This window comes from Sarcophilus harrisii, chromosome 2 (assembly GCF_902635505.1).
Source record: "Sarcophilus harrisii chromosome 2, mSarHar1.11, whole genome shotgun sequence".
Lineage (NCBI taxonomy): Eukaryota > Metazoa > Chordata > Mammalia > Dasyuromorphia > Dasyuridae > Sarcophilus > Sarcophilus harrisii.
In genome coordinates, this window is record NC_045427.1 from 374,366,488 (window position 1) to 374,380,139 (window position 13,652).

At 51.9% G+C, this 13,652-nt stretch overlaps 2 protein-coding genes across 7 annotated transcripts; one reads left to right on the top strand and one right to left on the bottom strand.

Moving 5' to 3' along the window:
* On the top strand, window positions 1–7,912 carry RELL2 (RELT like 2). Of its 5 annotated transcripts, none has more exons than XM_031953454.1 (8): window positions 1–1,040; window positions 1,606–1,792; window positions 2,510–2,572; window positions 2,655–2,721; window positions 3,178–3,363; window positions 3,665–4,037; window positions 4,168–4,201; window positions 4,448–4,890. In XM_031953454.1, the coding sequence occupies exons 2-7, from the start codon at window positions 1,612–1,614 to the stop codon at window positions 4,198–4,200; spliced, it is 903 nt and encodes a 300-aa protein (XP_031809314.1). In that variant the 5' UTR covers window positions 1–1,040; window positions 1,606–1,611; the 3' UTR covers window position 4,201; window positions 4,448–4,890. The 5 variants fall into 5 exon arrangements, with proteins under 5 accessions (XP_031809314.1, XP_031809313.1, XP_031809311.1 ...); XM_031953453.1 differs by lacking the exon at window positions 4,448–4,890 and adding an exon at window positions 7,839–7,912 and having other exon boundaries at window positions 2–1,040; window positions 2,507–2,572; XM_031953451.1 differs by having other exon boundaries at window positions 2–1,040; window positions 2,507–2,572; window positions 4,549–4,890.
* FCHSD1 (FCH and double SH3 domains 1) lies at window positions 4,834–13,290 on the bottom strand. 2 transcript variants are annotated; one of them, XM_031953446.1, is made up of 20 exons: window positions 13,205–13,290; window positions 12,879–12,976; window positions 12,086–12,131; window positions 11,785–11,852; window positions 11,222–11,357; window positions 10,918–11,054; window positions 10,231–10,294; window positions 9,943–10,071; window positions 9,642–9,764; window positions 9,220–9,315; window positions 8,216–8,341; window positions 7,944–8,048; window positions 7,591–7,755; window positions 7,191–7,319; window positions 6,990–7,073; window positions 6,660–6,777; window positions 6,343–6,563; window positions 6,025–6,109; window positions 5,401–5,456; window positions 4,834–5,260 (listed from the first exon to the last, which is right to left on the bottom strand). In XM_031953446.1, exons 1-20 carry the CDS (start codon window positions 13,223–13,225, stop codon window positions 5,195–5,197), a joined length of 2,073 nt encoding a protein of 690 aa, XP_031809306.1. In that variant the 5' UTR covers window positions 13,226–13,290; the 3' UTR covers window positions 4,834–5,194. The 2 variants fall into 2 exon arrangements, with proteins under 2 accessions (XP_031809306.1, XP_031809307.1); XM_031953447.1 differs by lacking the exons at window positions 12,879–12,976; window positions 13,205–13,290 and having other exon boundaries at window positions 10,918–11,082; window positions 12,086–12,121.
* Window positions 13,291–13,652: the final 362 nt, after the last annotated feature.

A 13,652-nucleotide genomic window follows, 5' to 3' on the forward strand; every position in this document is an offset into this window, starting at 1 on the left:
CGGGCTCCGAGCAGCAAGGGAGGGGGGAGGCCGAGGCCCCGCCCGCTCCGGAGATGCCACGCCCCAAGCTCCAGTAGCTCCTCCCCCCAAGGCTGGCTGCTGCTCTTGGCGCTGGGGTGATTGAGCTCCGCTGGGAGGGTGGGGCCGGGCCGGGCCCCAGAGGGAGGGTGTTCCTGGGGTGTCCGCGGAACTTGAAGTGTTCTATCGGTCCCCGAAAAGCTGAGCATCTCAGAGATCCCCATTCCCCAAGATCCTTCAGTTCCACCGTTTATTAATCATCCGGTTCACGGGCACCCTTCCCCTCTCTCTCCTACCCGTCCTGAGAGGCAGGGGGTCCCAAGTCCGGCCGCGCTGCTCCCTGGGCACTGGAGATGAGAGGCTGTCCTAAAGTGCCAGGAGCTGGCGGCACACTGCCTCGAGGGAAATTGGCACCTTCCGACCTGCCGAGGCTCCCAGATTCCCGGTCGCAACCAAGAACCAGAACAAGGGGGCCCAGCGGCAGTGGTGGCCAGGGTGCTTGAGACCCCCGCGGCGAAGGGCAGACACGGACACGGAGACCCGGCCGTTTCAGACACTGTAGTGTCACGCACGCACTCCGTCCCACACACCTGCCGCTCCGCCCCCTTTATCCCCGTGCCCGCGCAAGGAGCACAGCCGAAGAGAGAGCAGCCGGGACTAGGAGGTGGCTGCGGTAGAGCCCCCCCCCCCCCATCCACCCGTATCCCCTTCCCATCCCCAACACCGAGAGCCCGGAGGACGCCTGCATCCCATCCCAGTTTCTCCTTTCCCTTCCCTATCCATCGCCTTCCTGTACCGCTATCTTAACTCCCCCACCCCCCACCCCCAACCCGCCGCGGCACCAGCCGCCGCAGCCCGGAGCCGGAGCCGGAGCGGGTGAGGTGGCCTGGGGGGTGGGGAGAAGGGGGTGGAGGATGCTCTCGGGAAGGGCTCTCAGGGCAGCCTGAGAGGTACTAGGACGCTGCCGGAGCCAAGGCCGAACATACACACCGCATCCCCGGGGGCCGTGCAGAGGCCACAAGGTCAGCCGGGCCAGGGGAATTGGGGGAGGGGGCAGTCAGAAGAGGGAGGGGATTCCAGAATGTCTCTAGGAGCCAGGAATTGGAAAGCGGTGGGATAAAACTGGGGGGTGATGAAGGAAAGGAGCGTTTCAGGGGACCTGGCCTGGGGCTGCGGAGGAAATGAGGGGCCAGCGCTGACTCAGACTATGCCCAGGACGGCATCATAGAACTACGTCCAGTCTTCAGCTACAGTGTCCTTGGGAGGAATGGGAATGGTGAGAGCGGGGTTTGAGTATGCAGTGAGAATATCAAAGGAAAGAGGGATGGAGGTTGTATTAAGGGTATGGAAAACAACTTGCAACCCCTTATTGACCAGGTGCCCTGGGGCCTGGCGGACTAGCGCTCCTTCCCTGGACAGCGCCTGGGGTAAAGGGGAAAGGGTTCTAGATTTACTGAAGGACTGGCCTCTGGAGGGTCCTGGGAGGACTCCCGGTAGGGGTCTACAGATGGAATTCACTGCCCTCCCCTTGACCCTCATACCTGGGATTATACCGGGGCCCTGACCCCGGATCGGCCCGCCCCCCAGGGCCATATGTCGGAATTGCAACCAGGACCAGAGCCCCAACATGGGCTGTACATGCTGTTCCTTCTCGTGCTGGTCTTCTTTCTCATGGGCCTTGTGGGGTTCATGATCTGCCATGTACTCAAGAAGAAGGGTTATCGTTGTCGAACATCAAGAGGTTCAGAGCCTGAGGATGCCCAGCTACAGCTGCGTGAGTGTGGAAAAAGACGGGGAACCCCATTATAAGGGATGAATCTTCTTTTTTATATGTCCAAACCAGATTTAGATGTGCCACATGCATGCATATTTCACTAATACTCCTCACTGCACCTTATCCAGGTCCTTTTTCTTCTCTCCTGCTCCTGATGGGACTTTGATTCCCCTGGTGCTACCTAGCAGCAGAGAGACTCATGTCCCTTTTTGCTCCCCTGCTACCCATAACTCATAGCTCATATTTCAAGAACCTAAGGCAGGGACAGTTTTTGCAAGTTTATTTGGGAGGATCAACATACAGTGAGTTCAGTAACTACAAGGCAAAAATCACAGTGACTCTGAGGTCCTGGTGAATTATTTTGTAAACCTGCTGGCTAATTACTCCTGAAATTATATGGAATGGGCTGAAACAGAACCTTTGGGAAAGTGGAAAGGGGGCAGGAGAAAGAGAATGGTATCTGTCAAATTTTGGCAAATCCCCTCCCACTCACCTCTGACTTAATTTCCTCACCTATAAAATGAAGGAAGCCCTCTAAAGTTCCTTGCAGTTCTACAGCCATAATCCTATGATGGCCACTGACTTGAAGCACCAGTGTTGTTAGGAAGTTAAATAAAGTGGTCATGAAAATCAAAGGAAGAATCCTCAAGACAGTGACTGAGTTGATCCAAGTTGCCTTGTCCTTAATGTTGACACCTTTCCTCACCTCCACAGCAGATGATGAGGATGTAAATGAGGATACAGTAGAAAGGATTGTTCAATGCATCATCCAAAATGAAGGTAAGTGCTTCCTGACATTTGTTCTTTAACCCTTGCCCCATTCCTATATCCACGACATCCTCTTGCCCCTTCTCTTTCATAGCTAATGCTGAGGCCTTGAAAGAGATGCTTGGGGATAGTGAAGGTGAAGCAACAGTACAACTATCCAGGTGAGCTGGAAGTGTAGAGAATTTCCCCAAATACTGGTCAGAAAAAGTTTCTTCTTAATAGCTGTCCCCTGTTAAAGTCACAACTTAATAGTTGGGTAGTGTGATTCAATGTGCTTCTAAGACTGTTACAAAGTAACTTTTCCATACAAGTATCACTTTGTGAACCCCATCATCCAATCCTTAGGTTAATCATTGAGTCTACAATGTAACCTTCTTGTATTTAAATAACCTTAAGAGACAAAGTACTGTCCGAGTTTCCTAGTGAATCAGATTTTGGAGAGAATAGGACAGATAGAAAGGTTGGGGGTGGGGATTATGGAGGGCACTGGAGAGAGAATTAAGGAAGGCACACACCCAAACCTCACAATTTTGATTAAAGCTACCCAGATAAAAGGACCCCCAGGGAAAAGGGAATACAAATATATGACTGAAAAGTACTCTCCTGTATTCCCTCAGCCTTGACGGTGCTCCTAGCCTGCAGGATGGGACTCCATCTCACCACCATACAGTTCATCTGGGCTCGGCTGCCCCTTGTATCCACTGCAGCCGAAACAAGAGGCCACCTCTTGTCCGACAGGGCCGATCCAAAGAAGGCAAAGGCCGTACTAGGCCAGGGGAAACTACAGTGTTCTCTGTGGGCAGGTGTGCATGGGGCACCCAAAGAGGAGGGGAACCCAGAGTTCAGGACCTCCCATTAAGATGGTAGATTTTCTAAGACAGCTGGAGTAGCTGAGAGATTTATTCCGATTCCCTTAATATTATTCCCCTCTTGTACTGGAGAGTAAGGGGAGATGAGGGTTCCCAGTCAGGAAGTACTCTTAGAATTCCAAGACTCACCGAGATTGCTTTTGCTGTCAGAAGCTATCAGATGCCAACAGTGGGGGAGCAGTATTGGGAGAATGGGTTCAGAGAGCCTCCAGTAGCCCTGCCCCTTCTCTCCCAGGTTCCGGGTAACACATATTGAGAAGAGGTTTGGGCTGCATGACCATCGGGATGGCTCACCCACGGATAGAAGCTGGGGTTCCAGTGGTGAGCAGGACCCAGGGGGTGGCCAGAGTTCGGGGAAAGGGCAGATTGGGACTGGACCTCCTGCCATAGAGAGACTTCCAGCATCAGGGCCAGAAGTTGGCGTCCTATCTAGTCCTCCTGTACAGAATGGGGGCCTCAGAGAAAGGAGCCTCACCCCCTCTCTGATTGAGGCCCCCTCTGGAGCCATGGAAAACCTGGACACAACGGCCAGAGGGGACACAAGGCCAGTGTTGACCAGAAGGGAAACTAACGGACAACCAGCCAAACTGGATGCCTCAGATCTCCAGGTAGGCAGAAGTCAAATGGGTGCATAGCAAAATCAAGGGGGGTGGAGCCACTGGTAAAGCTACTGTCCCTGCTTACTAAGTCATTTTCTGACTAGATGAAGTTAAAGAGCTCTTTCCTTCTTTATCTCAGGTGTCACCACCAGGCGGCTCAGGAGGAGTGTGAGGTGAGTCTGGCCCTTCTGATATATCTTTGCTTTCAGGGAATGGGGAATGGGGAACCCCACCACTTCCCTAAATTGTAAGGTAAACTGAACACTTCAGCCTGTGATGCTGATTTTAAGGAGGGAGGGGCTAAGAGCACCACTGCATGCAGAAGGGAAGGACAACTAGAAGTAGAGTGTGAGTTGGGAGGTGGAGAAAGAGGCTAGAATTGGCAGGAAGAGTACCCCCTCCCTCTCCTTTTCTCTAAGCTTCCTCTTCACTATCTACTGCAAGGATCAGTAGCTGGCTGGGCAGGGAAGAGGGGCAAGCATGAAGTTCCTCCTCACTCTGAGACAGCATTGCCCTCTAGGAAAACAGAACAACCCCTCTTCCCTGGGGGCTGTATTATCTCAGGCTGGGAATGCAGAGAGTGGTCCACAGCCTCTTAATCCCTTCCCTTCACCGCATCTCCAGCCTAAGACAGGTCAGAGGTGAGGAGAAGTTGCCCCTACATTCACCCCAGGCTCCCTCCTCCTCCATCAACTTGCTCCATCTGCTTGAGCGTGGCATTTGGGAGCAGGCCCTATGCTCAAGATGGGCACCTGAAGCAATACTCCCCACTAGGCCTCCCTCTCAGCACACAAAAGCTCAGGCATTGGCTTGGGCTCCTTGCCCCTTTATTGCACTGTCAATAAATCAGCTCAGACTATTACAGCGGATCTTCACACTGGTTCCCACGACTTCTGACCCCTCCCCCAACCCATGGGGGACAAGGGGAGGGGAGAGGGAGATGGGTGGTGGGACAAGTCACAAGTGGTCACAGCCTCAGAAAGGCAACCTGAAACACAGGAAACCTGACCCATCTATACTGCCTAGGTGTCCTAGGGCCCTGCCCCAGCCTTGGCTTCCGGAGGGGAGATGAGGTTGGGGAGAGGTCATCACACACTTTCTCTGGTGGCAGCCACTCAGCAGTTGGGAGGCATCGATAAGGAGGAGGCTGGGACTCCCCATTGGGCTCAGGTGAGGGGCTCCAACCTCTCAGGCTCCAAGACTTTGGTGGGTGGGGGTGGGGGCGGACGCAGCTACAAGGAAAATGCCAACAATCAGTGCCAAGATCCCCAGAACCAACTTCCTTTAGCCATCCCTCTCACTATTTCACAACTGTAGGCTAAGATAGGTGAACCATCTTCCTATATAGACTACCCCATGGTAGAAGTCTTACCGGCCGGAGACGAGGGGTTGATGAATCTATTGGGCCAAGGCAATCCAGTGGGTGGTCTTGGAGAAAGAAAAAGGGGTCAGCAAACAGTGCCATCAAAGCAATAATTTTTAAGCACCTATTTTGCCTCCCTGTGTTGGGCACTATCAGGCAGAGAAAGACTAAGACATAAGGTCTCAAGAAGCTTTTAACTAGTTAGAGAAGCAAGATTAATATATATAGTAGTAGTATACGATATAAGAAAATATATAAATACTAAATAGCATGGTGTAGACTACAAATGAGATTAAAAACTCAAGGGAGAGAGAAGATCATTTGAAACTACAGAAGCTTTCAGGTAAGGTTGACTTAGATTGGGTTGTATGGAAAGGATAGTCCAAGTGGTGATGGCGACAAAGGGAGGGGAAGTTGTAGTGTGGGACACAACATTGACAACAATTTTTTAAGAAGCTTAATTAGAGCACACTGTCTTTTAGGAAATTCATTGAATAGAAGATGGATAGATGGGACGGGGCTAGATTAAAGAGGGCTCTGAAAGCCCAACAGAATAATTTAAATTGGATATGGTATAAACCATTCTTTCCCCGAGTCCTCTGTCTCTGTTCAATCCCAAGGTCCCCAACTCACCCTCAGACAGAGCTTCTGCAGTTCTATCAACAGCAGGGATGGGAGCTGGAGGAGAAAAGCTTGGGGGGGATGGGGATGGCAGCATCTGGGAGATAAGAATTTTATGAATGGAAGGTTACTGAGGAAAGAGGGAGTTTGGGGGGTTAGGAAATAGGGAGATCTGCTTCTCACTTTCCTCCCCCCACTCCTCCATCATATGCCATCCCCTAACCCCCTAACATAAATTATAATCAAATGCCTGTACCACTGGTGCCAGTGTCTATAGCCTAAGCCTGAACTAGCCCTTGGCAGTGAACTCTAGTCACAAAGCCAGCTTACCTCTTCTTGGTCAGGGGAATCTAAAGGTCCTGGAGGGCCCAACAACTCCTCTACCAACAGGGAAGGGAAAACTCCAACTTGGCCCCCAAACTCTCCTCTCCAAAAGCCATCATCCACACCCCCCTGGGCGCGGGGCAGCAGCCGAATCAATGCACCCTCTGGAAAGCTCAGCTCCTCAGCACTCTGTCCTGCATAGCTGTACAGGGCTCGGGCCAGGCACACTATAGAACAGAGTAAGGGACATCATGACAGGGCTTACAGAGACATGATACAACCCACCTTAATGCCATTGGTCTATTGTGCTGAGGCCCCCTCACCTGTGGAATTGCCCCCTGGGGGGTTGTCACTGTGGGGGCCCTCCTGAGGAGGAGCAAGGTCTGGGAAATCAAGGTATCGCTCCGGGACATAACCCACCACACCATGCTGATTCCGAGCCTGATCACAGTGGAAAAGACGGAGAAGCATTGGAAGTGATGGAGAAGGAAGAACTTCTCCCCCAGAAACTTGAAGTCTTAAAAAGGACCTTCAGCTCCATCTCTTCTTAGGCACTGTCTAAAAATACTTCCCATGCCTCCCCCCCAACCCCTCTGATAGAACCCAGGGCCCTCAGTCCCATCACCCTCAGTCCCCAGGGCCCCAGCACACACCTTGACCCACTCATCTGCATCTCCATCCTCCACGACCTCCAGCCACTCGCCTTCTGTGATGGTCAACTCATCCTCCCTCCCGGCCTGAGCCCCACAGGAATGGATTCAGGTCCGGATCATTCTTTCCCTCCCCACTCTCATTCAAAGGATGCTTAACCCTCCACCCGGGGCTCTCCCTACCCCCAACCACTGTGCTCCCACCTGGTAGCCAAAGACAACATGTGCTGGGCAAGGGAGGGACCTCATGGGGAGGGTTGGGGGAACTGGCTCTTGAAACAGCTCCCCCCCCTCCTCACAGTCCTCAAAATCGGATAGTTCTGCATCCTCTGCCTGGGAGGAGACACAGAAGGGAGTATCAGTTTCTTGACCACAGTTTCCCATCCTCAGAATTGCCTTTGCCATTATGCACCAAAGAAGTGCTTGCCCACTCCCAAACCTCTGCATCAGTTTCCTCAGCTAAGAGGATCACCATCTGATAAGGGTCTGTTCTCCTTTTTAGCAGAGTTTTGACATGGGGGAGGGAAGGGCTCTTGTTGGTGGGAGAGGACTCGGTGGGGATGGGCTTTCTTTTGGGTACAGGGCAGGGAAAGTCTTATCTCACCATGGGAGAGAGGTCTCCCTTCTGGGATAGCCGGGCCTCACTGAGCCGCCTCTCCTGCTCCAGCTCTTCCTGGGCCTGAGTCATGGCTGGCCGGAGCCATTGCTCTATATCCAGCCCGGCCCCTTGCAGCAGAGCCAGCCGAGCAGCCCCCTTTACCTGGCTCACCTGGACATGGACAAGGAAGAAGAGGCTGCTGGCGGGGCAAGGGGCCGCCCAACTACAGCTTTTCCTGCACCCTCTCCCACCAGGGAAGTGTGTCCCAACAAACCAGCTCTTCTCGCCAGGATTACTGAGGCAAGAGGATCTGGAAATTTATCCCCATACATGCCACTTTAGCCAGGATTGGTGATGACCTGAGCACGGCGAACACTCTCTTTTACTTCCTGCAGTCGAAGTTCCACACCTGAGACCTCCCGTTCTGGGGCCTGCCGCCTTTTCAGCTCTAGCCGTTGCAGCACCTGGTTTGACAACAAGGGAGGGAAAAGTGGGTAGTTCACTTGATTGAAACCCCATTTTTAGTTTGAAATGTCCTATGACTTCCATGAGATATTGTTTCCCTTCTCAGAATCCCCCAATTCAAGCCCTTCTTTCTTTCCCATACCTTTCCAGACTTTCCCCTACTCACCCGCTGCCCATGACTCTGGACTTTGTAATCTCGGGCAGCTCTGTTAGCCCAGTGCTGAGCTTCTTTCTTCAGGCCAGTCTCTCCCGGGATACCCCCTGAGCCTCCTTCCAGATCCAGAACACACACCTGGTCATGGGCAGGTATTGTTAGGAGGTGGTACAATGTCCCTCCCACTTCCCCTAGCTTGAACAACTTCCAGCCTTCTCTCTCCATTTTTCTTTATCTGTTTTTCCCCACCTGCCTCTCTGTTTCTCTCTGTCTTCATCTCTCCTTGTCTCTCTGTTTCTGTCTCTGTCTTTGTCTCTCACTTTCTGTCTTCATCTCTCTTTTTGTTTCTGTCTTTCTCTATCTTTGCCTTCATCTTTTTCTGTCCCTGTTTCTCTCTTGGTCTTTCTCAGTCTCTCTCTTTTTCTGTGTCTTCATATTTCTCTCTCTCTTTCTCTCTCTCTCTGTTTTTCTGCCTTTCTCTCTGTGTCTCTATCTGTCTCTGTCTCTATCTCTCTCCAGGGGCAGAGGCACAGAAATGAAAATATATCAGGGATAAAGACAAACCCACAATATGGCCACATGGACATAAAGTTCTTAGGAAGATAAAATATGATAAAACATTTTAAAAAACTTTGTAAATCTTAAAGGCCCACACAAGTGTTTATCATTCCAGGAGAATGGAAGCAATGATTCGTTTTTGTCACCTTTTCTCCAGCACCCTTTCATATGGTCCCTTTCACTTAGTAAACATTCAATGAATGCTTGAATCGAATTGAAAGAACACAGGTACTAATATGTACATACATCTACATATATGGAAGCCCTTATGGATAATCTTTGGGAAAGACTATACCCTTAGTAGGAAAGAGAACTGAAACATGGAGGGGATAATGACCTCCAAGATCCCATCCTATAGGCATGTTACATCTGGGCTAGTTCCAGAGTAATAGAGGATACCCCAAACACGAGGACATTTGTCCTGAGAATGATCTCAGGAAGATAGAAGAGGATATCACCTGGTCAGTTCCCATTGGCTGAAATTGCTGTAGTGGTGTCGGGGAGAACACTCCAGGCTCTTGAAGAAGGTGCAATAATTCATGTTCCCAATTTACCTGGGGGCAAAGGAGATTGAAGTCAGGTACTTCTCAGGAGGAGCTAGAGGGCTATGGTGGGAAGGGAGAGGAGGGGAAATAAAGATGCATAGTGGGAACAAATGGAGAAAAAGCCATCTATCTGAGATCAAGCAAAAACAATTCATGCTGAGAGAATCTATTCTGAGGAATTTGTTGGGAGCAAGAAGGAAAGATCTAGCTTGAAGTAAGAAGAGATCGATATAGGGAGGGACTTTGGGGGATAAAGGATGAAGTTCTATGTTAATGGGAAGATCTATGCTGGAGGGCAGGTATCACTACTGGGCCATGATGGGGAGGACACTGACCTGAGCAATCACCTGTCCCCCATGCTGGGCCAGTTCCAGCTCCTGTTGTACAGCTTCCAGTTCTGTGCGACTCAGCAGGGCCAAGGGATCACCCAGTTGTTCAGACAGGTCCCCAACCAAGCCCTAGAAGAGATCCCAAGACCCTAAAGTCTTGTCCCTTATTTCCCAATGCCCAATCTTGACAGAGCAGAGGGAAGAGCTCTTGACAAGCATGGTCTGTAACAGTCAACAGCCCAAATAACAGCAGTGATGTCGCAGAGACAAAGTTGAGGGGCGGTGGGGACTAAGGGGGCTGACTTACCTTGAGCAGTGCAGGCAGCTCCTCTTGATAATAATGCCCAAGGTGGGCATTGGTGCTTGCCAAGCTAAGTAGATATTCATTCCGGGCCGCACTCAATTGCTGGGAGTACTGGGCTGACTGAGCTGACAACTGAGGGGGCAGAAGAAGAAATACACATGTGGGACAGGGAACCCTGAACCCTCCCCCCTGCATTTCCCATAGGTCATAACCTCGATTTAGTTTATAACTCCCCTGTCACATCCTCCAATCATTTGTCATCTTCCATGGAGCCAAATTCCCACATCTGACCTTGAGGCTGAGTTTCTGAAGGCTGGTCCGAGTATGAAACAAACCATGGTCACTTCGATTCAGCCTGATGGAGTTAGGTTTAGGACAGATAGAGAAGAGAAATAAATGAGAGAAGGGAGAATAACAGAAGCCTTAGTCTGGAGAAATTAGTTGTATTAATTATGCAATGTTGTACTGTATATGGTATGTTATATTTTTTATTTCTAATTTATGGAATAAAACAAGCATTTCCATAACATAGTGTAATAAAAAATATGATTGCACATGAAACTACAAATCTATTACGTACAACTTGCTATTCCTTTTAAATATGTAATAAAGTTATCATGTAAGTTTCTTTTTTTCCCTTCCACCCCATCCTAGAGACATTTATAATAATAATAATAAACTCATTTCTATAATGCTTTAAGCTTTACAGTATTCCCCTCACTTCCCTGAGAGATTGGAAAAGCAAGTAGTATTATCCCCATTTTACATATGTGGCAAACGATATTTAGAAAAGTAAAGTAGTTCCCCCATGGTCCCATAACTAACAAATACCAAAGCTCACATTTTAAACCAAATCTTGATTCCAAGTCCATACCACCTTACCACCTAACTCTCTTACTGCTCCATGCTAGCCCAGCTCTGGGGCACTCTCCTTCCAGTGCCCCCTTCCTAGGACTTCTATTTCTCTACAGTCCCCACCTGGCCTGGACATCAGCTGCCTTTTCCTGAACGAGGCTCCACACTCTCTCCCGCTGCCCGTATAGCTTCCGGCTCCGACTCAGCTCCCTCACAGACTCCAACACTTCAGCCTGGGCTCGCTGCAACTGCTCAGCACCCTGGGGGTAGCTCCAGGGCATGGGCACCCTCCCAAAAACACGGGCATCATCACATGCATCCACCCTACTCCTCCCTCAGGTCAGATGCTCCTCTTTTCCAAGACTTCCTCCCCCTCCCCCTTTAGTCCTCTCTTTTCAGTGTACCCTCCCAAAGCCACTCCCCACACCTTTCTGAGCAGCTGCTCCTTGGCACTTCTCCCTGTGCCCCCAGCCAAGTCTCGGTATCGGTCAGCGGCAAGAACCCGGGCCTGGCCCCCAGCCATAGTGCCCTCCAGCAGGCATCGCCAGGCATTAAATACAGTCCTGCACCAACCACCCCCCCAAAAAAACAACAACCAAGGTCAGAGTTGGTTTGGGGAGGCTTTGTAATCCTTAAAATATGAGAAAAACAAGGCTTTTATATTAATAACCCCTTCTCCCAATGAGTCAAACATATTTTCCCTGCCCCTCCCCTGATTCCCTGCAGACCCATCAGTCCATCAATCGATCTGCCCATTAGCTTAGCCACAAGGATCACTTGACAGCCTCTCCCACCCCCACTACCATGTCCTTGCTGGGTCAGCCTCCTTCCTACCTTAGCTACAGCATCATCTAGCCTCAGCTTCCCAAGTTCACCTGAACACCACCACACCAAGCCCAACTCTGTTCCCCCTATAAGGAGCTGATGAGTATCACAATCATCCAGCCTTCTTTAGTTTCTTTGTCCCAATTTTCTTCTCCCGTAGCCCACCTGCTGTCAGTCTCCGAGCCCCGGTGTCCCTCTCTCTTCAGGAATGGCGCAGCCAATTTTTGTAGTGCCTAGGGGAGAGGAGGGAGAGTCCATCATTTATACAGCCCTGTATATCAAAACCAACGGCCATCACCCCATTGCCCATGGAGTCTCTTGGCCCCTTGGGAAGCCCGAGAAAGGAAGTAGAAGGGGTGTGGGATGCACAGAATGGGACAGTATGAATGTCACATGTGTGTGGCTGGGACCTGAAGGAGCAGGGTAGGGACGTGAGGAGTTGTCCTCTGGAACAACCACTCCTTACCTGTCCATATTCCCTCTCAATGGCTGCCCGCTGTTTACTGTAAGATCTACGGAGATGAAAGCTGATTAGTCCCAGGACCCCCTGACACTCATTGCCAGGGACCACACACCCTAGTCTCTAGAGGATAAGGCGAGGAGATGAGGTGAGAAGTGAAACACACAGAATCAGGGAGGGATGGTAGTGTGGCCTGTATTGATAGTTCTCCAAAACATTTGGCTCTGGCACCCCCAGCAAGGCTGTTAGAGACGGATAGCACCCTTTGGTTTCTGACAAGGTGAGGACATATATATATAAGATATATAACTCTGTGTGAGAGTTCTTCCTGTAAGGAGGAAGGGCACTTTCTACAGTTATCAGGGAAATTTGGAGAGGGCGCAGGCTTGGAAGGGAGGGGGAAGTGATACACGCAGTCTGGGCAGCTGGCAGGGCCCAGGGCTCTGTAGGAAGGCCCATGGTGCTCGCTGAGGTACAAGAAGTTTATCGAGGGGCTATAGACAGAGACAGAGCAGCTCCCATAGGCAGGGACACACGTCCGCCTCACCGCTGTGGAACAGCACTACCCCCGCCCTCTGCCTCTATTCGGCCCCCGCTCTCCACCCCACACACTTAGGGCGCCTAGGTGCCGGCGGTGGGTTTGGTGTGTCGGGGGAGAAGGGCCCTGCCGGGGGGAAGCTACGCGAAGGTAGCACGAGGGGCGTCTCTGCGGTGTGCCCGCAGGTGTTAGAGGCGGCAGCTGGTGCCCCCGACAGGCCCGGCTAAGGCTTCCTGGGTGTCTCTCCAGGAGCGGGGCTACCTGATGTCCTCCAGGAGGTCGGCCTCTCTCTGCTGCCGGCTCTGTAAGATGCTCAGCTGCTCCAGGAAGCAGAGCTTCACCTCCTGGACCGGCTTCACCTGGGGGGAAGGAATAGGGAGGGAGAGAAGCAGGGGCGAACCCCAATGCTGGAAACACTCCAACCGGACCCCACGTGGGGGGGTGGGGAAGCTCGAGGGGCGGGGACCAAGAGGCGGGGCTGTCTCCGTTTCCTAGCTCTCTCCCTCGTCCTTGACCCCCCGGCCCCGGCGCCCCTCCTCGCCGCCCACCAGCCCGGCCGCTTTGCCCCCCTTCCCGAGAACACTCACTTTGCGCGGCGGCGGCTGCATCTCCCCTCCGGTTCCAGACCCGGCAGAAGCTGAGAGTCCGACTCCGGAACTCCTGGAGGCCCCACCCCTCCAGACAAGCCCCGCCCCCGGCCCCCCCTTTCCACCCCAACCCTTCCCCTGTCCAGCCCCAGCTTCGATCTCGGCCGCGCCAACTTCGGGAGGCTGTGGGCTGGAAGAGGAGTACGGGGAGGAGCCCCGCGGAGCCTGGCCCGGGAATGATCAGAGGGGGAGGTCAGGGGCCCGCAGGGAGGACGCGGCGTCCGCGGAGCGGTGGAGAGAACCTAGGCTGGGGAGTCTGGACGCCTGGGTTCCATTTCCGGCTGAGACGCTGACTCAACCCATAATTAGTTTCTTTAGCCAATGTATTCTATTATGCAAATATGTTTATTTACATATGCAGATCAGCAACTGCAGCCCCCCAACAAGA